The sequence below is a fragment of the Amblyomma maculatum genome, chromosome 6 (genome assembly GCF_055883805.1).
Source record: "Amblyomma maculatum isolate TAMU_Amacu chromosome 6, ASM5588380v1, whole genome shotgun sequence".
Taxonomy (NCBI): Eukaryota; Metazoa; Arthropoda; class Arachnida; order Ixodida; family Ixodidae; genus Amblyomma; species Amblyomma maculatum.
This window is the reverse complement of record NC_139349.1, coordinates 22,338,014-22,365,095: the sequence shown is the minus strand read 5'-3', so window position 1 is coordinate 22,365,095 and position 27,082 is coordinate 22,338,014. Positions and strand designations below refer to the sequence as shown.

The 27,082-nt window shown below is 42.7% G+C and overlaps 2 protein-coding genes across 2 annotated transcripts in view; one reads left to right on the top strand and one right to left on the bottom strand.

The window, feature by feature from the left end:
• Positions 1-15,993, bottom strand: part of SrpRalpha (signal recognition particle receptor alpha) — a 45,802-nt gene extending 29,809 nt beyond the window's left edge. Inside the window, exons 1-5 of the mRNA XM_084606214.1 lie at positions 15,748-15,993; positions 15,406-15,489; positions 11,928-12,071; positions 9,632-9,806; positions 3,651-3,786 (exon numbers count right to left, since the gene is read on the bottom strand). Coding sequence (XP_084462340.1) covers positions 3,651-3,786; positions 9,632-9,806; positions 11,928-12,071; positions 15,406-15,489; positions 15,748-15,864 — 656 coding nt within the window. The 5' untranslated portion in view covers positions 15,865-15,993. The remainder of the gene's footprint in view (positions 1-3,650; positions 3,787-9,631; positions 9,807-11,927; positions 12,072-15,405; positions 15,490-15,747) is intronic.
• A 268-nt stretch (positions 15,994-16,261) lies between these two features.
• The window catches only part of Pex19 (peroxisomal biogenesis factor 19), a 31,818-nt gene continuing 20,997 nt past the window's right edge, over positions 16,262-27,082 (top strand). Inside the window, exons 1-3 of the mRNA XM_084606213.1 lie at positions 16,262-16,472; positions 22,888-22,952; positions 24,929-25,097. Coding sequence (XP_084462339.1) covers positions 16,355-16,472; positions 22,888-22,952; positions 24,929-25,097 — 352 coding nt within the window. The 5' untranslated portion in view covers positions 16,262-16,354. The remainder of the gene's footprint in view (positions 16,473-22,887; positions 22,953-24,928; positions 25,098-27,082) is intronic.

Below are 27,082 nucleotides of genomic sequence, written 5' to 3'. Positions count from 1 at the left end.
GGATGCTGCGATTGCGTCGCGGAGGCGAAAAAACAGATGACGTCGCGCACCTAATTATGCCCGTGGTTTTAGACTACAGTACAACCTCGTTAATTCGAAGTCATCGGGACCGCGAGAAATCTTCGAATTAAGCGGGTTTTCGAATTAACCGAACACACCAAGAAATAAGACTTAGGCAAAAAAATTTGTTGCAGGAACGTGTTACCTTTATTCGGCATATTTTGAATTACTACTGAAAGTAATCAGAGATGCTGGTTTGCCGCGTCCGGTAGTTTGCGGCCCCTAAGGTCACGCTCTCGAGTTGGTCAAATAGACGAAACATCTCTGAACTTCCACCGCGGCACTCAACAAAACTGCGGATAACGTTCAGCGATCCGCATCCGCAGGCGCCAATGTGTGGTTTCTCCAATCCTCGACAACGCTCTCGTTAGTGCTGCCGCTCTCACCACAGATGGTGAGAAAGGTTAAGTTATTGCGTTCTTTAAAACGGCAAAACCATCCATTGCTGCACTTAAATTCCTCGTGCCCAAGTTGTAGAGCTAGGTCGCTGGCCTTCTCCCGCAGTAGCGTTCCATTGACGGGAAGGTGGGCAGCGTTTGCTTTCTGCAGCCAGCGAAGCAGAGCAGCTTCCACATCTTGATACGTGGGAGCCTGCACTCGTGATCGCTTCGAAGAATAGGTCTTGCCGTAAGCCTCTAGTATTTCTGACTTGTTGCTCAATATTGTGGACAACGTCGAGAGGGGCACGCCATGCCTTTTGGCCAACTCGGTCTTCGAACAAGCGCTCTTGCCTGCTTTCTGGATCAAGCAGAACTTCTGCTGCAGTGTTAAAGTCTTGTACTTTGGCATTTCTGCACTGCTACGGTCACAAAACTAGCACTTCTGCACAGTCCCGCCCAAAAAAACGGCACAGTAGCCGACCCCTAACCACAGCGCACAACACAAAGAAATGGCGCAGGCGAGACCGGCGCGGCGGTGGTGGTGGCGTACTTGCAGCGTCGGAGGCACGGGGGAAGAGTGGGCGAAGCACACCAAGGGATGGAGTGGGGGCGAGGTCACGTGATAAAAACCGGTATGCCCGCCGTGTTGCAGTGAAGCACGTCTTCTCCTCTGCAGGCGCGTTTCGGCGGTGCGCGAGGCGCACTGTGGACCAATTTTTGTGCAGAGAGTGCTCCGGCTGGGGCGCTTTGCCTATAAATCATCACCATTACTATGTGGCTTTGCCTCGCGGCTCCGTAGGGCCGTCGTTTCGCCGGGTTTGCGGCGAAACATAGATCAGGCATTGCCGCATAGCAGTCCAAATTTTCTAATTAACCGGGCTGGCGCAGGCCGCCTGTTCAAATTATCCGGCCAAATTTACATTGGAAAATACGGGACCGCAGAAAACCTTCGAATTATCCGGGATTTCGAATTAACCGAGTTCGAATTATCAAGGTTGTACTGTATTTTTGTAGAGCGCGATGAGACGGTCTAAAACATTTTAGAGCGAGTTATAGAGCGAAAATGGCGGCGGCGTCTGCGTCCGCGTCCGCGGTGTGAGTGGTGGCTGCGGCGCTGAAGCGGCAACGCTGGCGCGAGCAGCGACGAAGGGCGGTGTGTGAGAATGCGTTCTACTTGTTCGGCGAGTTGTTCCGACGCCTATTTCGGCTTGAAAATGCGAAAGCGGAATGGTGGTGCGATGAATGCGCCGATGAACTGTGATGAAGCTCGCAGTCGACCGCTCATGACGGTGCAGCTGTCATGCGTGCTTCGATCTTTTTTTTTTTTTTGCCTCCGAAGGATTTCGTCTCCACAGGTAGTCGGCCTCTCATAACTGACGGTGAGCAAGTGCGTGCGTCAAATGGCTGAACTCAACTACTGCAAAGTTGGCGCTGAAGGGTGGTTGGGCTCCGCAGTGCGCCTAAAGCAAAAGGCGGAGGCGACATACAGTGCAAAACGAATGAAAACGAGCGAGGTTGGTAGTGTACGCTCAACCGCGTTGCTTTTCCCCATGCTCGTTCTAACTGAAGCATTTGTGTGTCAGACATTCGTGTGGACATAAGTTTATTTTGCCTGTGCTCCGCGATCGATCTTTCTTTTGTTTCTGTTTCCTAAAGAAAAATAAACAAAGCCCCGATTACATTGCTTTCGATATGATTTCTCCGCGCATTTAGGACCATCACACAGTACCTTGAGATCAGACGATGCGCAAAAGCCGGCACTATAGCCGTGGAATCAGCTGTTTTACTGAAAATCGCCATTTTTACGGTTTGTTTACCTCTGCCAGAGCGCCCTCGCGGCAAAAGAAGCTACCCACGAGAGCGTTTAATTGCAAAACTGTAGCTGCTTCTTGATTTTTTTTATAACATTGAACTTTAAATGCGGCTTCTTGAAAATATAAAACTTTAGTTAATTTATCCACACGCTATATCTATAAAAAAGTTAGCAAACGGCTCCTTGACGTGCGAATAAACCTGTTGCCGTGAAAATAAGCGGCTCGGGGCGGCACCCTGGCGATCATTGGTTGATTCCGATTTTCGTCACGCGTTGACGTCTCGCCGAGACGTCACGGCGTCGTCATTTTGACGTCACGCTCTATAACTTTAGAGCGAGAACCGTCATTCGGCCCCTGGCTTCTTTCATATGAATCTGCCAAGTACTAGCACGAACGTTCAAACACTGTCTTGCTGATTGCGAGTGATACAATTACCAGGGCAAAGAGCAACACATGCATGCCAACATAATTACATTCAAACCTCGTTACAACAAACATGCGCATAGTGAACTATAGAATATAACGAAGAAAAAGAAAACATCAGTTGGTCATGCTTTATTTCTACGCGAATTCTATCTACATAACGAAAAAATTTTTTCAAAATTTGAAGCTCAATCGGTTATTACAAAGCAGGTTTTTGTATTCACATGGCTAAATATGCATAAAAGAGGTAAAAAACTCGAAAAGCAATATTCCAATCATCTAAATCGGCCATCGCAGATGTATGCGTGCGCCTACCACTGCGCCACTGTGGTGAACAGAACATTAGATGTGAGGATTTCTTCACGGCTGATGACAGCTTAGTTGCGGCGCTGAGACGCCCGAAGTGACCAACCTAGGAATCATTGATCAGCTAATTCCTGTAGATCATGCAAATAGTGATGATGGCAACGAACCGGAAAGAGAAAAGCGAGATTATGCTATTCTTTAAATAAATCTGCTACTGTGTGGGCACAACAACTCTGCTTATGCGTTCACTTTTGCTTTCCCATATGAAATGACACGAGAGATTTCATGTTTACTTCAAGCTTGTAATTAAAACATTGTTTTTCGAATCTTTGCGTTGTCCATATGGTACACCTTTTGCTTGGGTTTACTAGCAGACTTGTTTGCAGGAATTTGTATGCACACTTATTGGCTATAATGAACAAACTAATTTTAGTGCTATGTGTAACGTTATTACGAGGTTGTACTGTATAAAAAGGGTTTGTAATAAGGCTTCGTAACATAACATTCACTTAAGAACCATAAAATTCTTGGAACACACCACAACGTCTGCTTGAGCATTACAAAACCGAAAAACAAAAGCGCTGTATACATCACTCTAGAGCAGAGAACAGCCAAGGCAGCAATCAACCAAAATCAACAATGAAGACATAGTCGCATATTCTATTACCCCTTTTCAGGTTTCTTTTTGCCTTGCATCTTCTCAAACAGCTTTTGCCTATTCTTTGCAATGTCGTCATCATCAGGATCTCCGCCAGCGTCACCATTTGCAATGACCTCCTTCACTGGTGCTTCTTTCTTGGGTGCTGGTAAAAAAGCAAAGAAAAAAAAAGAGTCAGCAAGTAGCGGGCTCACTACACAGAAGGAAATTTCAGTGCTCTTATAACATTAGACACGCCTCTTTTCGAGCACAAGTTGTTTATTCAGCAATAATGCAAGTGTTTAAAAAATTAGGCTCGACTCTCATTTAAGAAACCACACAAAGACATTTTATCTGGATGTAGGCACAACCCTTAGTACAAACAATGATAAAAACAAGAAAAAATGTGATTCAGAGATAAGAGATACTTATACTGTGCTAAGCCCATGTTTACGGCAAAAAAAAAAAAAAAATAAAAAATTGCGTTTACACTTCTCGCCTATTTCTTTGGGTCGTGCAAATAATCGAATTTTGAATACCGAAGGGGAAAACGCAGCATTCAATTCAGGCTTTGAAGTGAACAGCAATGTTCGGACATCTCAATTCAAAAGTTTGAGAAGCAGGCGAGAATTCTTGTAAAGTGTCAGTGTAGCCTCATTTCAGGCATATAACTTGCAGCAGTGCCAGCATTGTTTAGCCGGAGCCAATGTGCAGTCACATTGTGTGGCAAACCCACTGGGCAGTACACTATGTGAACTATATTAATCAGCTTAATACTAAGCAGTAAATGACGATATATAGTGAACCAGGCTGTGTCTCCTTTCTTAAGCCTAGTCAGAGCACAAACTTTTCATCTGCGAGGGCGTAAAGATGCTAGCAGAGCACCACCATATCACTCATTTCGCCGTGCCCTGCAGTGCGCCAGTTGTGGAAGACAAGTGCAGAAACTTCGCCTTAAGAAAATGGAAAATTAAAAATAGCGAAACGCTGTTCATTTTGTTTATTTCAGAGTTGACATATTATTTGTGCAAATATAGTTGAACAGGAGTGTATACCCTGGCTGCACAGAAGCATAAACCCTGCTGAAAAATCCGGTATAACTTTTGTACAGGATTCCGTAAACTGGTTTTTTTTTTCTGCACAAAGGACCTGCATGAAACTGGATGGAGCTGTCATATTATTGCTGAAAAAATTTTAGAGGGCGGTTTAGGCCGCTAAAGTGTGATGAGGCGAAAGCCATTAAGCGGGGTGGATCGTAGCCCCTCACTACTACACCTCTATCTCCCTCTCTTCTTTCACTCCCCCCCTTCCTCCCTTCCTTTACAGCACGGTACATGTGTCTGCGAAGAATTGTGACAGATACTGCGCCTTTTCTATCCTGTAAATCAATTTTAAACGCCACTGATGCCTGCTGTACTTGCGCCTCCTAGACATCTGGATCTACTTCTGTTTGCTGTGGGGTGCGGCGTTCGAGGAAGGTGCAAATGAAAGGCACCGCACGGACGCCTAGATCAGACACCCAGCGGTGTCAGCTTCGTATATGCATGAATTCGTCTGGTGACGTCACGACCACTAGTGACGGTACATGGCGCGCCTCTTGTTGAACACACCCAGCATTCCACTGAACACATCAAAGTTCACCGGCGTTCTATAATTCATTTACAGAAAATTAAAGCCACAGTATCTGTCACTCGCGCAATCCCGCTATTCTCAGAGTAAACAAGGGGAACTATGAGTAATGTGTCACGATCCGGGGTGTGGCGCAGTTGGTAGAGCACTCGGCTAGAAATCCAAGGGATGGAGGTTCGATTCCCGGTGGAGACAAGGTTTATTTTTAGCTATCTCCCTCGAAAGCGTAACCCCTTCTGCCGACAACGATGAGGCCTTAAAGGCTTTCGCCTTGATAACCAAACTCTATCAACTCTATCGGGTATTTTGCTCCTGTATTGCTCTTACCATTTCTTTGCGCACATGGTTTCATATGTCTGCTTTTAATTAGCTAATTTTTTTCTTTAATTTTTCTTTCTGGTAGTCACTTTCACTGTACGAACAGCATGTAAATGTGTGAGTCTTTTCATTCATTTTTTGGTGGCAGGTCGACACCCGGATAATGATTTTTGATTTCTTAGGTTTTCGTCTTGTTAAGCTGGTTTTTCTTTTCAGCTGTGTGTTTTTTCTTTAACAATGCATGTAATCCCACTCCTGCCTAAGGCCTTCTGTGAAGGCTGGCAGTATTTCCAAAGTAAAAATAAAAATAATAAAAAATTAATTCGGCCTTCAGGGGAGCATAAAAAGTGTCCGAATTCACCGAAAGCTCGAATTATCGAATGGGTCTGGAAAAACTGCTCAAAATCATTTGCACCCCAGTAATGTTATCTAATGAACACCTCCCTTATGGTTTGGTTTTGGTTTTATGGGGTTTAATGCCCCAACACGACTTGGGCTATGATAGACGCCGTAGTGGAGGTCTCCAAAAATTTGGACCACCTCGGATTTTTTATCTGCACTGACATCACAAAGGACATGAGCGCCTTCCTTTTCGCCTCCATTGAAAAGCAGCCGCCGCAGCCTGGATTTAATACTGCATCCTTGGGGGCACAAAAGTCTAGCGTTCTAACCATCACACAATAGCAGCGGGGCACCTCCATCATGGTTGCCTGCATTTCAGGCGAAACTGCAGTAAGAAGAACGCTTTTTTTTCAGTTTTATCAAGTGATGTGCTTTGCGGAAACTTCACTGAAAAGGATTCTTCACTGCAAAATCAATGTGGTCAAGTATGCAGTGTGGTAAAACTGTGGCGAATTCAAAATTTTTCGCTGTACTCTGCACTTTTCGAATAAATATCCAAAAAATTACAAAAGCCTGTTTTTCGAATATGAATTGAATAACAAACACAATCGATTCGTGCTAGACATTTAGAATATTTACACACCCATAGAAGGTTTTGTATGGAACTTTTTTTCTTAGTGCAGCACCGTGTTGCCACAGTGTGATTTAAAGACACAAAATTCACTTGCTGGAAGTGACACTGAATTTTCTTGTGACACCCGCATTAAGCATGCGCATGCTGGTGAAAAGGTGAAGAAAAAAAAATCTCAACTGGTATGTGTGACGCAAAGAAAATGTCACGCCCTTGAATCTGGGACAACACAAAACACTTGCAAAACGGCGTCACAAAATCCGAAAGGGGGTGGTGTGTGCAGTGTTTTTCTATAATCGGGGCTTCTTTTACGCAGCATTGGCATATTCTACAGTTTTTTCTCCAAAATTGTAGAACTGTGAGCAACGAACCACTCGTCCATTGCAGAGGCCATGTTTTCTTCACCAGAAAGCCTGCTATCAACTTGGAAACAGACCGGCACCATGTACGTTCGTGCGAGCGCCATCAGCTGCTAATCCACACTATCGAAGTGATGGTAGCGCTCCCCCTTAGGTAATCTCACGGCGAATAAGGTTCAGGCCGACAAAAACGGCTCCCACAAAAGAATCTGCCTTATTGTGCTTTGTACTCCAGTGGGATCTGGCTAATTTTTTATTTGACACTGCACACAGGTTTCCTAAGCATTATGGGATAACTTTTGCTATAACTGCCCTTTCAAACAAGGAAGGCAGGTTGGGAGGCTTTATATCACAATAAAATTTAACTAAGTTTCGATTTCTGAATATGACTCATCGCAGAGTGAAATAGAAACGACATTGTCAAAACATTAGCGAAGAATGTTCTAAGCGATGCGGCCATCAATGGCCTGTTAAGAATAAACAATGCTCAAAACAGCTGAACCATGGAGCAACATTCTTGCAGGAGCTATGATCAGAAACACAGAGGTGACACTATAGACCGTTTACAGAGAGTAGTTACACTCTTCCTAACAGGTGGCGCCACTAGGACGGCCATCGTTGCTGGCCTTCGGAACGTATTGGCGCACAGTGCGGACTGCTGCTTTGCAGCTTGTGCAAGCATGCTGGCTGACTTTTAAACACCGCTGCTTTGATGCAGGTGTCATCTGTATTGTTGAAGTATTCTGCGAGGGAGTAGAGCTAACGACCCTGATGTTTATTGGTAGAACAGACGATGCTTTCTACGTAAGGTGCACATCATGGCCTAGGCCGTTTTTCTCGGAGGTGCATCACGAGTTTATGTTCCTTTCTGGGACAAGAAAGCGCATGTGAATTGTAGAGAAAGGCTATACTTCACGCACCAGCTCATTTTAGCAGCGACAGTAACCATGGGAATGTGAGAACGACCCCGACGTTTTCTGAGGATTTGTAAATTGCACCTTTGCACTGCTGTCGTGTTATTTTCGCAGCGCATTAAGAAGAATTTTGACGTGGCAATTAATGTATATGCATGTATAAGAATTGATTGTGCAGAGAAGGAAAGTCAATGTGGGCATGTCACTGAATCTGCTTACTTTAATTAGGTACTACAGTTCCCAAGGATATGCGGGATCGAATCCCGGCCTCGGCAGCTGCTTTTCGATGGAGCCGAAAACCCAGGCACCCGTGTGCTGTGCGATGTCAGTGCATGTTAAAGAACCCTGGGGGGTGGGAATTTCCGCATCCTTCACTCATAGCCTGAGTTGCTTTGGGACGTTAAATCCCACAAACCAAACTAAACTTCAATTAGACAAGCACTGCTGCAATACATGTAATAACTGCTGCTTTTATGAAACTAATGCACGGGCCAATCATAAAATTTACCCTGATAAGATTTGTTATATCCCTGCTTGCTTGGGCTGCCCATTGTGGGTTCTGAATTCCGGTGCAGTTTCCAGTCACTCTCGACCGAGTGCAGGTGAACGTCGCTGAGCGCCTGATGCGGCCTTCAAGTAGCATAATAGTCTTTTGAAGCCATGATGTTTACAGGAGGTAAAATTATATTTTATCAATTGTCGGGGATTACACGCGCATCCATATTGAGTAGTAAATATTGTGCACAATGGTAAATGGTGAACATTCATAATGCGTCTCAGCCAGCACGGTCTGAACATGCGTTCGCCCTTTGAGCAAGAAAATTTAAAAAATAAATTTGAGGGGACAATCAGTTTGTAATCTATTCAGTTTTAGAGAGAATGCTTCCACAAAGAGCGCTAGAGAGAGAATTGATAAAAAGAATAATGAGTCGACGGCTGACGGGTTTTCGAAACATTCTAGCAAATGCAGACAGTTAGCAGGACGCTACAAATGAACTGCGCGGTTAAATTAAACATTTTTAGCACCTACACATACTATCGGCATTCACATGATATTTTTTGGCTGTCTAAAAGCTCGTCGTCCCCAGCGATAGCAGGTACGCCGCACCGTGCAGCTGAGTATCAGCGCACCGGAAGCCGTCAAACCAGAAGGCCCGAAGGCCGGTGATGGCGGAAGGGTCACATGATCAAACATGGCAGTGCCCATGCGCTCGCGCTTTAAAGGGTCTATATACTTCCACATAGAATAGGCATTCATGTATTGCACCTAACAGCACAGCCCAGGGCCCAATGCAAGCATTTCCTGCTTAAAGACAACCCTGATGACAAAGAGGGCCCCCTTTTGTTTGTTTTACTTTTTAACAGTGATGCTTTTTAAGTGGGAGTCCGTGTATTGTGTGCAGCTAAATGTGTTTGCAGTAATGATGTCACCATGCCCAGACGTTACGTCATGTCACACCTGGTCACGACCGATGACTTCACCGGTCGATTCACGCATATACGAAGCTGACCCGCCAGGCGTCCGATCCAGGCGTCTTATATGGCACATTTCCTTTAGCGCTTTCTCCAACACCACACCACAGTATACAAAAGCAGAGAAATCAGCGGCATTTCATACTGGTGTATAGGAAAGAAAAGGCGCAGTATCTTTCACATTCTCTGCCAACGATAAAGACAGAAATGACGGGTCTCGAAGTACAATCATGGTTAACTTACTTGAACCAAATGCAAACAGCATTGCTGTGCCATCAGTCTTACACAAGAGCGTAATCTGCCTTAATATTTTTTGCTGTAAGCCACAGAGACAAGTTAGCCCACCTTCAGCCTTCTTCTTGGCAGCCTCCTTGGCCTTCGTAGCTGTGGGCTTGGCATCCTTCTTGTTCTCGATCATGGATGCCACCGTCTTCTTTGACTTGAGGGACTCTTCAAACGTTCGCATCTTTTTCTGCTGGGTGGACAGCATCCTTCCATACTCCTCAGCATTGTGCAACACCTGAGCCAGCAGGATTAGAGCCACCCAAATCAACACCGCAGTTGTGAGCCGGTTAAACAATCGGCACTTTCAGGACCCACTGAAGGTGCCACTCCATTATGGTGGGCAATGAAAGTAAGGAAATTTCCCGCCTCTAAAGAAACAACAGAGCAGAGAGGTGAAAAGCAGGCAGAAAAAGCCGCAAATAAAAAAAGAGCTAATAAATAAGCATAGCGGTACAAGGAGGCCATCAAAGATTTTATAAAAAAATTCAATAGTACATATGTGATACAATTTTGTTTTGCTTTGGTAAGCACATGCAACTTGATAAGGTTGCCTGCATTATGAGCCGATTTCATCTCATGCCACTCAGCCAATTTGGGCTTATCACCCAAAGCCACTGGCACCAACTATCATCAGTCTTTTTTTTTTATCTTGCTAGTACTTGCTCCAGAAACATTTTCATGATGAAACTATCTACCCTACAGCCCATCACAAGTTGAAGATTGACAAGGACAAAGTGTATACACTCTCTGATATGTGTTCCTTATTTGCCACTCAATAATTCCACCATAAAAAGAAAGCCAGCCCATGCAAGCATTTTGTTTTCACCGATTCAGAATGCCACTCATGGGCAAGAGACGCCACAAAGAATGCTAAAGGATTGAAGAAAAATGCAGGCGAGAAACGGAGAAATTATTCAAGAGCTTCACCTTATGCCATCAACACAATCTTCATGCGTCTTTCTACCCCCTCTAGATTTCGCCACTAAAAGCAAGTACTCCCTTTCTTTTTCTAAAGTAGTACCATCTCTTTGGCACCTCTTATTTCTATACCTCCTCACTGTAATGCATGGCAATGAACATAGTTCATCAGCCTGCTTCATAACTGCCATGCAGAAGAGTTCAAAGGTCACGATATCCAGAAATACACAGCTCATTCCCACTGATATCTACCAATTAGTAAACTAATAGCACCAAAATAATCATTTATAGTACTAGCAGGTCAGTTACCTAGGTAAAGATTTAATAACTTAGATACTATTTACAGTACTTAAGGTTTCTGTCTGTATTGAGTGGTCAACGGCAAGTAAAATAAAACTCTTCAAGCTATACAAGACATGCAAGACAAAAACCAGCTCTCAGACAGACTGTTAACTCCGAAATATCCTAGAAAAGAACACCCATAAAGGGCTACCTCCCACCCAGCCGATTGAGTTATTATATGCCAGGGGTAGACAGTGTCCCATTAATGTCCTAGACAAGTTATATTACAAGACTGAAGAAAAAAGTAATGAACGAAAATTCAAACCTACAGAAAAAAACTAGACACTACTTCAGAAAATATTTCACAGAAACATCATTCATAAGGTTCCTGCACTCTTGAAACGATGTCTTACGGTTAAGAGTGTAGCTGGAGACACCTTTAGGACCCCTCAATTCTGCAACAAAGGACTTGCCTTCTACAAGTAGAAATTATTTCTTACGAGAAGGTCAGCATTACACGAACTGGCAACCAATCGCGTAAAAATAAAAAAAAATTGTAATAAAGAAAGACTGACATGATGGAAACAAGCACAATGTTACGATGTCACTGTATATAGCTCTAATCGGAATGTTCAATAAAATGATCAAGAAAAATGCACCGAAAATCACGTTTCTAACCTCGTATTCCCTTATTCACTGCGAAGCATCTCCAAAAATTTATTCATTTGTTCAGCTGCCAATCATTACTGTATGAGTCCGCCAACAATTAGATGAAATTTCTCCAGCTTATAGTAGCTTGTCACATATAGCTTATAGTAGCTTACAGTAGCTGTGACACAAGCACAGCTTATAGTCTTGCACTGTGCTTGTGCAGTCTGCTTTGTGCTGCATGTGTTATCCATGTAGGGGGCCTCAGACGTTCTTCCGCTGCTGCTTTTCGCCCGGGGGCCCCTTCCACAGACGGAAATGAAGACTGCCATACTGTCACTAATGAAACATGGTTACTTACCTGCACAGTGTTTTCACACTTTGAATGAATTAAACCAGTAGCAAGACGTCACACAGGACCACTGGCCAGCTCTCACACAGCTCTCCACTCTAGTGGTTAATATTATATTGACTGTGGTTTTGTCACCCCCCAATGTTGCCTACCCACCTCTTGAAACTCCGAGCTGAAGTTGAAGTTGTTGAAAAAACTTCCAGACTCCAGGCACGCCTTGTACTTGTCCCTGAACTCCAAGTGCACGTCATCGAGGAACTTGTCTACATATGACAGCTGGAGGACTTTTTGATAAGCGACCTGTGCAAAGGAACACGAAAGGAACGCACTAAATCTACAAGTGACTTCTCAAACCGAAGTAGTTTACAACAAGGTTGCGGAATCAGCAGCAGCAAATAGCAAACATACAATTTAAATCGCACTTTCCACACCTTCCAATGAAAAAAGAAATATGCGCAGTAATCCTATTAAAATCCTATTAATTATAAGCAGGCAGTCGGCACTTCAAAAATGAAGAAAACGAAGCTCATCCTGCTGAACTTGCCACCAAATAACTTTTATATGCACGGTATGCCAGTGGATTGTGCAGTCAGTCATATGCTTTGTGCACTAAAATAATGTTAATAGACGCATTAGAAGATTTCAAATGAAAAAAAAAAAAAAAAAAAGTTGAAATTAGCAGCTGCAGCTTGGTGGGTATGGTAATTATCTATTGAATCCAGCGGTCATAAGTCTGATCCTGGCCACAGCGGCTACACCACAAAGCATAAGAACATGTGTGCACTGCGCGAATCCACAAGGAGGTCACCTCGTCCAATTTTAGTTCCTGAAAGAAACTACTGATTCCTGATTTTACTACTGTACTGCTCCTTCCGATACATTGATCTTGTCTTGCAGCAAAATCTGAGTTCCCACAAAATATCTGACCTAAAATTCCAGAATTCCAAAATTTTGAGGATGCAAACCGGCAATAATCAAGGAGGGCAAGAAGTTTTTTTTGGGCCACATCAATTACAAATCCTCTGAATCTTGCTTAGCTCCGATTTCCCTCTCTACTACCAAGATCTTTCTTTTAACTAACATTTAAACTGAAATTGTTCACCTTGACATGGAGAGACAGTCACTTTTAATATCAGAATCCTTGATTAGATTATAGTCTAAGCCAATTTTTTGTGGCTATAGCCGAAACATGTCAGCTTAATGCGCATCCGAATATATATTTTCTTCACAAACTTCACGGTACGTGCCCCGAAATATTATGCCCTTACAGAAACATTCCCGTTATCATCACACCAAGACTGCATTACAATACAAGCCAGTGCCGCATTAGCGTAGTGCATTTTAAGATGCAACACAAATGCGATGCCTGCGCCCTCTTTTGGGAATCCCGCGAAGCATACGTCGGCTGCTTCTGCTGCGTCTAACCACCAATTTCTGAACATTTAAGCAATGCGCCTCTTCCGACAATGCATACTGTATGGGAAATCCTTTAGCCGCAAATTTATGTTCATTTAGGCCTTCAGTGGTGATCAGTGGTAGCTTGTATTGGTTGTTGTTGGTTGGTATTATTTCAAGTAAAGGCGGAACAATGTGGTGTAGTAGCACCGTGATGAGAACTCTGCCTCCGTAACCTAGGCTGCATAGCCACAAAATGTTATCTTCGAGCATAGTGGAAATCACAGAAACCTCAGCTTTTACGTGACAGTGTACATAGCCCGTTCTGTTGAAAAGTCACCGCTGTCATAGACGGCAGTCAGAAAAAGAGTGGACACTTAAGCTAAACCCTTAAGGGCATGATGGAACGGCATTAATGGCTCCTCTTGCAGTTACTCATTCACCTTTAAAATAGGGTAGGCAAGCGCACTATCGTGGAAGGCATAGCTTAAGCATCCTTCTAATTTTAGAACATCTTATCGCGTAGGATGTTTGAAGAATGTCGCATACTCCGTACTGCTGACCTGTGATATGGGGTATATTGGCCAAACTGGGAGGTGCCTTAACGAGAGGTTAAAGGAGCACGCAAATGATGTTAGAATTCAGGCAGCAAAATGATTGAGCACATTAAATGTTCTGCAACTGTGCTCCAATACTTGATAATACAGTGGTGCTGTGCAGGTGCACGACACAACTAGGAAGAGAAATTATTGAAGCTGATGAGCTTGCACTGTCTGGTAGCCCGTGTGTCAGCCCCCCCTCAAATTTGCTATAAAAGAAAGCACTGAAGTACAGCAGAACCTCGTTGATATATTCCCAGTTAATATGATTTCCCATTTTATATGCTCAAAACAGCGGGCAGTAACACTATTTTTCTCCCGGTTAATATGTTTCTGGATAACACGTTTTCCCGGTTAATATGCTAGAAATTTCAACAAATTGTGGTCATATAATATGTCTTGTGACCAACCGGACGTGTGATAACAAGCAGTTGCGACATGAAAAAACTGATTAGCGGCATTCATCCATTACTGTTTCTTTCTTGCAGCGCCTAGGTGGAAAGGGGCAAAGCATCAAAGAAGGCAAAAGAGTCAACACAGGATAAGCTAGTCTCCGCAGAAACATGACTTCATGCAGAGAAATGCGGCGGTTTCTTTGCAGTGCCTTACGGACAGAGGAGTGACTTTTGATAACTACAACTAATCGCTTGAATACGAGCGAGCTGGGTCTGGGGGAAGCACACATGAACAATAACAGTGCAACTGCAAGCCATCGCGATGGCTTCCCCACATCACTGGCTTCCCCCCCAAGGAAAGCTAACAGCTTTCTCAGAAACTTCTTAGTTAAAGAAAAATTCGTCCTGGTCTGGGGATCGAACCCGGAACCACCGCCTTTCCGGGGCAGTCAGCTTTCCTTTGTAGCCGTATGGCTGCGCTTGGGTGGATGTCAATGAGTAATTACTCCCTTATTACAAAAGGGGAGGGTCCAAGGCGCAAGTTGTCGCGTGTTGGTCACCATACAATTTGTTGTCAGGTAAAGAAATCTGCTAAAGACCCATGTTAGTGAGAGGATGGCACCACTGTCGCCCTGAATAAGTACAAATTTTGTATCAGATGGTAAGTTGTTTGCTTTACTGCATCCTTTCCATATTTCCAAACTCTCCTTTCGCGTGGATTACGAGGCACCTCCCCTTTCCTTTGTTAAATAAAATATATACCAGAATACAGTCAGTGAATGACTGGTTTTGGTTAGGAATCATCGTTGCCGCGAAGCTGACTTACAGAATTTTACAAGTTGTCCACAGGCATAGTCTTACTCTTGGTTAAAAACTGGAAAAAAAAACCTTACGCTCACATCTCCCTTCTCAAACAAAACTGAACTTTAAGCAGCCATAGTTGTCTTTAACCTTCCCTGTGTTCACATTTTTACTACATATATTACAACCTACACGAGTAAAAAAACAGCGGTATAAGTGCGCCGCAGCCGCACGTCATAAGCACACCAACAAAGGGACTACATTAAATACCAGCCGCCTCAACAATTTATTGACAAAAGGTCAGAAAAACGTAACCTTGCTGTAAGATATCCCGAAAAGTAACAATTATAATATTCGCAATCGTGCTGCTTTGTTTTACGTTCATCGCATTCATATGTCATGAAGAGAGCTAGTTTTCAGAATTTAAAAGCACTGCATACTCACAACGAAGACTAGTTCGAATTCGTTGTCCAGTTTATACTTGAGAACGAGGTTCTCGTGGGTGAAAGAGTTGTCGCCACCACGCTCCTGCAACAAAATTTTGTTTAGAGTGAAAAGACGGAACACACTGAGCAGTACAAGTGGCCGGTGAAACCTCCAAACCATAATATGCAAATCTGCAAACTGCATTTGCGCAGTTACACAATCTTCTCCATCTCGAATGAAACAAAAGGGTCCTTAATGTTCTTGACATAATATAACGACCCGTATTAATAACAAAACGGAGCATGCATAGCTAGATAACATTTGACGTCGGGCTTCTTTTTAACGACATATGGAACCTACCTGTAATATAACTGTGCGTATCAAAGCGTTTACTGACGGAGTGAAGAACTGCGTTGTCCCTTGGAAACACCACAACACAATCCCACTTTTGCTAAATATCGTAAAAAGGTCAAGCATTTTCACAGCACTGAAGTACCAGCGATTTAAAAACTCTGCTTCGGGATAGCTTGCGACCACTTCAGCAAGTGTGAACTAAGTACACAGTCGGTGTGGTCGGCACCAGTCGGCTGGCAACGTGTTTTCTGGAAATGACGTTTCAGCAAGTAGCTGTGACAGCTTCCGGAAAATATTGGTACGCACAAAAACAAAAGTTCTAACAAGTAAATAAAGTCGATGTACGTCAAAAAAAAAAAATTAACGACTGAATCCGCTTATGATTTGTACAAATAATGTATTACTTCTTGCAACAAAACATAATAAAATATTAAAATAATATATATATATATATATATATATATATATATATGTGATAAGTTAAGATGACAGATGACTATGGTCTCGTACGTAAAATGCGGCAGCTGTAAGTGTGGCCAATTTTCTCTTCGGAAAAAACGCGTGTGTGCGTGTTTCGTGTTGTGTTGGTTTCTGTCGCTGCGCAAGTTTCGCGATGGCAGATCCACGGGAAAGTTCAAATCTTGGGAAGGACAGCGACGGTCCAAGCGAGCTTCCATCTACTGCTCAAAACACCGAGCTGGTCGATGAAGAACTCGACGATCTGCTTGACAGTAAGCGCTGTCTGTGGCATCTTTTCTGCCCGCAGGACGGTTAAGAAAAAGCGATGGTGATATCCGATTTCTTTCACTTGCACACCTTCACTGTCGGCATGAGTCGCCGCTGTACAAGCACCTTCTTTCTTTTTGGTAGTAGCAAGGTTGCATGCGTAGTTTCGCCTTGGAAATTGGTACGTGAAATTGTACCCGGGTTGCTCTCTCTATTTATTTTTTTTAGAGTCCTGATGCGGACGAAAATTCGAATGAAAAGCGGTGGCTATACATCGTTATATACCGGTGCTGTCGCTGCATTCATGCTGATTAAAAGCTTTCCTCCAGCGGTGTATCAAGATAGCTTGCAGAGCGAAATGGCTTCACAGTAGAGTCTGGCGCAGGAAGGTTGTCTTGGAAGGCAGTAGAAGGAAGTCTGCAAGACTTATTTGCTTGTCGACCTTGACACTGCCGGATTGCGTTTTTTCATAGGCGGACTTTTCCGCGAGGAAGGAGGCCACAAGGGCGTGTGCTATGCAGTACAGCCTAAAGCGCAGAGGCGCCGCGCGGTTCTTGACCTCGTAACAGCCGGACGGACGTGTCTCTCGGACGGGTCAAGTTACGAGAGCTGCAAGTTTCATATGCGCGTGAAGCTTATTTTAACACGACAGCTTTAAAGGCCCCGTTCTCCAAAAAAACACGACGGTTTTGTGAGGGCCAAATCGCGGTTAGTGCTCTGGCAGGTAGTAGTTGGTAGGTGAAATGGTCGTGTACTGAATGCTCGTCGTTGTGTCGCGTGACGCCACGAGACCACATAACTCAGAGCTCTCAATACGGCTAGTTCCGAGACTTCCCATAGTACTCAATCACCTTAGTATAAAATCAGTCGAAAAGATGCAGTTGCCAGAATTCTCGAATATTGTAACTAATTAAGCGATGAAAAAAAAAAAACAAAAAAAAAAGCATTTTTGAGAAGCTAATTTTGACAATAGCAGATGACTTTTATTGGCTGCTTCAATGTAACACTACAGTCCATAAGCACCGAAAAATAAACTAGTCAATTTGTAGCGGAGTTTCCCAACTGATGCTAAGGTCCAGCTATGGCAGTGTTGCATTTTGAACCCTGCTTTTTATTCCGTTGCACGCGCTCAAGGCACAGTGCCAATTTCTTGTTCTGGCCTGTGAAGTGAGAACGCTACAAGCACTGCAAGGCATGTTTGAGTTGGCAGGCACTTCCAGCTTGGGTTCCGCCTTTGAAATGGGCGGATGAGATCGGAATCCAGCCTTCCAGAACCCTTGGTTCCCAGATTAGATGCACTGCGTAAGGCGATGCAGGCACGTTTGTATGGCTTGCTTAAAAGAGGTCTTCGTATCTACATCTGGTGGTCATTCACATAATATGGTATCTTACAGCTGTATGCTAATGAGTATGTGTGGGATAATACTGATACAAATAGAAGTCTACTGAATAATTGAAAAGCAAAGGGAATGGACACAAACAAGGATCCACAAGAGGAGCCAGCAAACGGGAGACTTCAATGCTGTCATGTCATATCCTGAAAGGTGGAGCCTAAGTGTCATCCCAACTTTTTGAAAAAATTTTAGAACTAGAATTTTAGAAGAAAGAACTCGCTAGTTGGGATATTGAACTGGTATTGTAATTGTGAAAGTGTTAGGTCTTGCACATACCTTCATGAGTGACGATATTCAGGCTCTTAGAGTTCAGTGTTTCAGCTTTTGTAGTGTGTTCTTTTTCTTAGTTATTATTATTATTATTATTATTATTATTATTATTATTATTATTATTATTATTATTATTATTATTATTATTATTATTATTATTATTAATGATAAAGGTGCTGTGGCTGTTTTGCAGTGATGGGCGAACACCTGAGACATCCACTTGATTTACTGAAATTTTCACAATATCACTTCGGGTCCTCCAAACCTTCTGTACCAAATTTCACAGCTTGGTGATACTTTATTTCCGCGAAGATATATTTTGATCACTTTTGTTTTGCAGCCTCAGTTGGGGCAATTTCTACAGGCAGACTTGAGTGTGTGTCATCGCAAGCTGCATGCCCACTAATGTTGGCTCTAGGTTAAGTAAAAGAAAAAACAAATTCAGTTTATTTTATTTATTTATTTATTTATTTTTTCATTGGAGACAAATGTTGATTGAAACTAATATCACTTAGAGCTGCCAGTTAGCCAATCTAGGTGCACCTTAAAGACTTTGTGATAGTATCCGTGATGCTCTTTTCCACTATGCCGTTATAGGGCGAGTCGGTTTTCGGGCATTATAGTGTTCCATGTTTCAACGTGCTGATGATGAGTGTCATCTTTCTTTCTGTTCCTTGCCATTATTGCATGGAACACTATGAAGCATGGATGGATGACCTTTATTATAGTCTCTATTTCTCATATTATGGGTAAAACCCAGTTTTGACTTCCAGGTGATTGCTATTTTGTAATTGTTCGTCTCACTACTTCGAAAATCTGTTTTCCAACAAGGCAGAAAGGTAATTGACTTGGAATGTTTCGAAATTCTCCAGAATTTTTCAAATAAAAAACAACCTTGCACATTCTAGTGCAAATTCTTACACATGCCATTTCTACATCAATAGGCTACAGTGAAACGAAGGGCTGCCACATTTAACTTTTTGAAGCAAAAGTTTTGCTACACCACTTTGCACCAAGGTCAATGTGGGCTGCCATTTGACCTTCAAGGAGCTAGAGAACAAAATATTGCTGTATAGTTCGGATGTCCGGGGAGAAAATGTGACAGACACTGTGCCTTTCTTTTCCTATAAACCAATTTACAATGTCAGCGTGGGCTAGTAATTGACCTTCAAGGAGCCAGAGGACAAAGTATGGCCATAAGTATACTGCACTTTCCTTTCTCCAAAACCTCCGTTCACTTGGTCTTCAAAAAGGAGGTGTGACCTTGACTGTGTGTAGGTATCCACCATTCTGTGCTGTCCGCTCAAAAGTATATTGCACCTTCTTTTCCACAAAGCTTGTTAAGTTAAAAGTAAAAACATCAAAAAAAAAAAGAGGGGCTACTGGCTTTCACTCATATCACTAGGTTCAATGCATGATTAAACCACCACCATTTTTTTTTTTTTTTTTAGTGCTTGTTACTTATTGGTGACATGTCAACCTGCTGCAGCCATGTCTTTAAAAAAGTACATGCTTGAGTTGTTCTAACCTCTTTTTACTGTTTTATGCTTGTCTTGGCCTCTCTCGCCAAGCTAGCTTACTGTTTATTACTTCGCAAGTTTTCGCACTCTCGCACTCATTTTGTTTTGCTACTTGTTTAGCTTTTGTGTGCATCCACTGTTTAGTGTGTATGCTGTCCCGGTTAAAAGTTTGACCTTACCAAACTAGTTGGTACCTACTCCCCTTACACAGTCCCTCTTCTGACACATCCAGATGTGCAAACTATCTTGGAGGTGCAGGCAGATATACTCGGTGAACATTTTCTCCAGATTGTCTAGCTCTTCCCACTACACAGAATCATTCTTAAGGTGTAAAATCACAGCAATGAACATTTTAACAGTTTAATTACAATACAAGAAATTCATAGAGTTCTATCTACTGGCAAAAAGACTGCACCAGGTCCTGACGAGATGCATTATGAAATGCTGTCCCTCCTGTCTGAATCATCTGTAGAAGCACTTCCAAAGATTTTCAACAAGATATGGGTATTACGACAAATACCAGAGGCATGGAAAAATGCTCCTCTTGTACCATTCTTTAAGCCTAGCAAGCCGCCAACTTCATCCAGCAGTTATAAGCCAATATCTTTAACTAGCTGTCCTTTGAGAGTATTCTTAGTATTAGATTGATTGATGTTTATCTTTGCATCTCGAGAGCTTCTTGAAATCCACCAGTGTAGATTTAAGAAGGCATGCTGTACAACTGACCATCGTGTTCGTCTGGAAAATATTGTCAGAGAAGCATTCATACACCGACAGCACTGTCTAGCGGTCTTTTTCGATCTCGAAAAGGCCTACGACACAACTTGGAGGTTCTGAATCCTGCGTGACCCTCAGACTTGGGCATCTGTGGGAGGATGCTAAGCACCTTGAGTGACTTCCTCTCTAACTGCTCATTTAAAGTTTGTCTAGGCACACCTATGTCAAAAACCTTTATCCAATAGAATGGCATACCATAGGGATGTGTTTTAAGCACTACATTATTGTGAAAATGAATGATATAAGTAAAATAATCCCAAAGTGTGTTATGTATTCAATTTACGTTGATGACCTGCAAATTGCCTGTACATCATCCAGCATATAATCATGTGGGAGGCAAATACAGATAACATTGAATAAGTTAGCTACATGGGCAGACAGGAATGGGTTTAAATTCTTCCCTCAAAAAACAGTAGCTGTTCTTTCTTTGCTTAAGTGAAGCTGAACTGTCAGTAAAAGAACAGCACAGATTTCTAGGTCTGACATTTAACAGAAGGCTTACATTCTTGCCACACATAAACCAGCTAAAGAAAAAAAGCTTCTCAAGCCCTTAATATCCTAAATGTACTTTCACAACAACGTTGGGGCTCTGATAGCACTTGCCTTTTTCATATTTACTGCTCTGTTGTATGCTCCTGTTTAGATTATAGGTGGATGTTTTATGGCTCCACTAGGCCATAATATTTAAGAAGACTGGACTCAGTACATAACTTAGGCCTTCGACTGTCAGCTGGTGCATATAGAACATACCCCGTAAGTAGTCTATATGTTGAAACCAATGAACCACCCCTTACAGATAGAAGAATGATGCTTGCATGTGCATATGTATTAAAGATAAGGTCCCTCCCGAAACACCTATGTTGCACTATTGTTACAACAGCGCCATCCAGAACACTCTTCAGAAACAAACCTCATGCCGTCAGACCACTACCCCTTCGCTTTGAAGAAATATGCAGAGAATTAGATATACTGGGTGCTCTTCTCAATGTTCCACAGGCACAGAACTCACTTCCGCCTTTGTGCAGCTTTCCCGATGTATGTAGCTTCACGCTAATGCACTTTAATAAAAAGCAAACCTCACATGAATGCACATTACAGGAGATTTTTTTGCAATAGATGAAACATACAAACAATATACAGCATTTTATACTGATGGTTCGAAAACAGAAAAATTATGTTGGTAGTGCAATAATTCACAACAAGTGAGAACAAAAAGGACAGCTACCTGAATGTCCATCAGTTTTCACTGCGGAATGTTATGCTGTCTCTGTAGCGGTAGAAAAAATAATAAAGGAAAACACAAAACCAGTATTATTTACTCAGACTCTCTAAGTGTAATTACAGCACTGCATCACAAAAATGCAGCGGAGATATTATCCACAATGTCATAAAAGCCATAAGAACTGTGTAAAATTCATAAGGAGTAAACTAAGAGCTAAATGGCAGGTTTCATGGGATAATGAAACAAACAACAAGCTACCCTTGGTCAAGCACATAGTTCAAGAATGGAAGTCATCCAGCCATAAAGAGTGCTTTTTTAAAGTAATCCTATGTTGCTCCGCATTGGACACGCAACTTCATACTTCTCGGACAAGAAAAACCTACATGTCAAGTATGCAGTGAAGAACTGAAAGTAAACCACATTTTAATATCATGCATGAAATGTGAGAAAATCAGCAAGAAACATTTTATGTGTTTCTATGGTGAACACATCCCATTTTATCCAATCCTCTATCTACGAGAGAATGCCATTGTCGAAATTTTTTCTGTTTTCGATTCTTTAAAAGAAGTAAAGCTAATAAACAACCTCGGATTTATTTTTAACAGGAACTGCTTTACCCCGAGTTTGACACATGATGACCTTAGTTGCCTATGCGCCATAAAACCCAACGAAAATAAAGAATTTTGTCGATCACTGTTGGGAGTTTTAATATTAATATACCAGATTTTAGATATAACCAGCGTACTAATGTACACTATAACTAATGTACACAATCATACACGAAGGGCTCAGTGGTTCAAGTTAGTTTATTCTGTTTTTGATACAAAACATTTATTGCAAATACCAGGTGGCCAAAATTTCCAGATTCCTACACTATGGTGTCCCTCACAGCTCGAGTTACTTTGAGATGTTAAGCCCTCCAAACCAACCATCTAATCAGTTATTACAGTTTGCACCTAGAAAAAAACAATTTTATAGCCGCGGAGATAGGTTACTATGGATGAATATTTTTATTGGGCATATTCAGCAGCAGTTGTCTTAAACTCCTTTGTAAATTGCCTCCCTTACTTGCACAAAAGCAGGGCATTTTTTTTTCCTAGTGAATGTCAGGGATGACAAAAGCTGCTAAAGTAGTCTCCCTGCACCTTCTGTGTTGTGTGACTTCAGGTCTCACAGTTCAAATATGACATATCAGTTGGGCAGTGCAAGTTGAAATGCCCTGCTTGTTCTTCCGCAGGCGCGTTGCAAGACTTCGAGAAGCCCACAGCTAAGAAAGCCGATGAGGATGCCAGCAAAAGCAAGGTACGTGTCTGTGTGTGTAGATGCTGGGGAGACAAACTTCATTAGTCACGGAAGGAGTAGCACGTGCTACTGTATGCGAATGCAAAATTCTTTCCCACTTCTAGTGTATGGCTAATTACGTATTTAAGTGATCTGTTGCAAACACGCCCATCTTTCCTAGCATAATATAGACTTGTAAGTCTGGTATAAATAAGGCTTGCTCTTTTTGCCAACAGCTGAAGAAGGCGCAAAAGTTGAAAATTAACAAAATGGGCAAGCGTGATGAGAAGGTATTATTCGTTAAGCAGCATATTTGTGCGATTTGAGGTATTTCTCCACAGCTTGCATGTCTGTGCAAACTGGGAAACACTGCCTCCTGCTAGCTAAGTTATGTTTCTTTACTCTCTTTTCCCCTCTATTGAACAGTTCGTCATTTGAGTAGGTTTATCATCTGTATGTAGGACGCTGACTCGAAACTATCTACTCACGTTGTCAAAGTATGTTACGGATGCCATGACGATTGAGTGGTGGTTGCATTGCTGCCATCAAAACGTCGACCGCATGTATCGCTGACGTCTTACTCTACGCATCCTGACAACACAAAGATAATGTCAACCTATCTCTTAGCATTAAAATTTCACCTGTTTTTGTATGCCAGCTATCCTGTTTACCTTCAGTTTTTGTTTTTATTTAATAACTTTATTTTAGTAATTTTTTCTACAAGCACAGCTCCAAGTATAATTTCCACCACTCTAATTTACTGGTTAATAAACTGGTTATGCTAACAGATACACGCACACACACACACATAAACTCGAAGTAACATTTTACCACGCAAGATCCCCACACTAAATTGCTGAGAATTGTCAGCAAATCGTTCATTGAGAGTAATATTAACTAAACAAAAACTGAAACTTGCACCCAAAAAAAGGTTTGCAAAATTTGAAGAAAAAATGAAATAAAGAATGAAAAGTCTGGTGCCCTATTGTGATACCGTGGTCAATACTTTCTTAATATGCTTTGATGAGAAAATCTTTCCTGGCGTGGCTGCTATGATGCTGCTATGAACACTGGTCGCCATATTAAAAAAAAGAGAAAGGTCAGAACTGCGATTGAAAAATAGTTGGCCATGATATGCTGAAAATAGGTCAATGAGTTTTGTTGAAGGGCTTTCCCGGAGAGATATTTGCCTTAGAGAATAAAAACCAGCCAAGGGACGAGGACGAAGAAAGGCGATGTAAGTCCTCGTCCCTTGGCTGGTTTTTATTCTCTAAGACTAAGTACCAACTGGCCCAGATTTCAACCCTCCTTTAGATATCTGCCATTCTGTTCTTCAGTTGTACTTGACTTTAGGAGAGAAAAAAAAGGTGTGCAGGTAATTATTTGTTATGTGAACAACTGCCCGTATTAAGGAACTGAATTTGAGCTATTGTGCAAGGCTGCTTTATACATAGGGTATGTGTCTGTGTGTAAAGCCTGCTGAAAATGAGTGTTCTAAATGATGCCTTAGGCTCGCCCGTCCGGTTTTTGCTATGGTAATAACATGCACTGCTGTTGGAAACCTTAGCATCTTCATCCTCCTCCCCTTGTCACTGACTTTGTGTTCTCAAAGCCTCACCTCCACAGACATGCTTTTCAGTTCTTGCCATTTTGCTTTTTACGCTGTTTACTTGCTGTGGTGGCTGAGTCAACTTGGGTTTCAGTCCAAGGTTGCAAGACTGACTCGTGGTGATGGCTACACTTGGACGGAGGTGAATTAAAAAAAACATAACGCTCCTGTTCCCTGCAGAGTCTATGCATTTCAACTGCCCCGAGGTGGTTGCAGTAAATCAGGAGCCCGCCACTGAGGTGTCGCGCATAGCCCATTTGCAGCTTTGGCGTATTAAACCCTGCGTATTGATGGCGGGCCGATTTTATGCTGTTTGTGATAAAAGTCAAGCTGGCCTTGCTGTCTTGTTCAGTAGCCCACGTGAGCTGAGGACACCTGTTTCCTTCAGGATGACGGGTCGGCGGCACCAACAGCAACGCTGGGAGGCAGTGGTGACCAGCAGCACCCGTGGACAGCCGAGTTTGGCCAATTTGCGGATGTAATGCAGGGCTTGCTGCGTGAGGATCCGCAGCTGCAGGAGCAGTTTACCCGTATCGCCCAGAGTGCCAACAGGGCAGGTGGGCAGCTGCTGGGCCTGTGCACAGGGGAAACACATTCATCTGTGTTTGCTGTGCACTTGCTCTTTTATCGGGAATTTGTCAAGGAGTACAGTCTTAGAATGAACCTGGTGGCTACGGTGATTGCATGCATTGTATCTGAGGTAGCCGGGCTTTACGTATTGCAGCCAAAACTTCAAAGCCAGGCAAAAGTAGCATTTACTTTTTTGGCAGTCTGTTGTGCATATTCGTGTTGCAACTCGCGCTGAAATCCTTTCTGGCTGACCTCAGCCAGAAGTTTTCTCATGTATTGAAACTGGAGAAAATGTCTCAGTTTCTAAGCGGGGTTGGGAGATTTAGGAGGGAGGTGGGAAGGAGGTTGTTGAGGGTGGACGGCATAAAAAAAAAAAAATTGTCATGTGTCAAGGAGGCGTCTACAGAGAACTTTAAGGGGGGGTCGCTGGCCTCATATAAGGTCTTTATTCAGTGAAATTGTAAGCAGCAACAAAGCCAATGCCGTACATACCTGCTTTCTCTGATTTTAAATTTCTCTGTCTCGACGTATGTTCAGCCTCGCTTGCGTGCAGTAATAGAAATGACCTAATGTTTTGCCCATAAGCTATTGTGACCGTTGCTGCAAGGGGCTTGCAGCATCGGTCAGCATACCGGGTGACATTGTCTGGCGGTGACACTTCCCGTTATCTGATGTGTGTCCTAGGATGCAAGGAATCGGTTTTAAGTTTCTGTTGTCAAAACTATGCTTAGTGACCATTTGCATTTGCTAAAACTCATGGACTGTCTCTGCACAATTGTCATCATTCATTGCACACACAAAATCCACAGACCCGCTAGGCCTACTCATTATGGACGAGGGCTAGCATCAACCAGTAGTTTGGTGCTTACTGCTGAATGTCGAAGCATGAGCATATATGGACTCTAGTTCTCGTTTTGCTTATTGTAGTAATTATGAGGTAGAGAAAAGAGAAAGCGAAGCTAATTTGGTCATCAATCATTGGCGTAAAGGCTTTGGTTGGCTGCCGATGTAGGTGCATCATACAGTGATAGTGTCTGCCTTAGTTCCTGTCCTGCAGCATCATTAGTATTTGCTGAATCATTCTAGGCTTTGTATGTCAGTAACCATCGGGCTAGTAATGTATCTTGATTGTTAGAAGAAGCATTTACAAACACTTTGGGACTGAATTAAAATATATTTTAAGTGTTTGCTGTGTCCTAAACTTGGCTGTGGTGACCTCACATACAGAGGAAGCCCGTAACATGCTTTTCATGGACAGTATGAATATATGTGTCATATGCATTGTGACATAGCAGACAGTGGATGTACAGTATTTTCACAATTCTAACATGCACCATTTGTTCGTAAAATAAGCATTTAAAAATATATGCGCATTACAACCGGACTTGAAACTTAAATACGTCAAGACCAAAATCTCAAAACCCAAAATGAAGCAGCTTAATAAACTACGGCCAGCCACTGTCAGCAAGCCATGGAGCTAATACCCACGAATACAGAGGGTATTCGTGGTATTTGTGGCTAATACCACCATCATCAGCTTTCAGTAAGCTGCCTTTGTTTTTTGGTCGAGTATTTGTCTAGCTGCTCGATGTGTGCCGTGGTATTGGGGGCTTAAATTAGCCCGTAAAGGATCGCGTGCACTCAGAGTACAGCTGGGTACAGCAACTGGTTCTGTTAGCAGGGCCTCACACAGTGTCTAGAGAACGACGCTTGGGGACATTGCAAGATGGATTCACAGCATGTGGAAGGCCCTCCCGCTAGCAGTGGCCATGCGTGCATTTAAGAAAATGTGCAATTGCCAACCCCTTCGATGGTACTGAAGATGACCTTCTGACTCTGACAGCGAGTAGCTTATGATGTCCGCATCTCATGGTTGCCGTTCTTTGTGCCAGTTTTGTTCCATTAAATGTTTTAACTAATTTTCAGACGCTTCTTTACTGCATTATTTCTTCTGTGCAGTAGGATCGGCGCC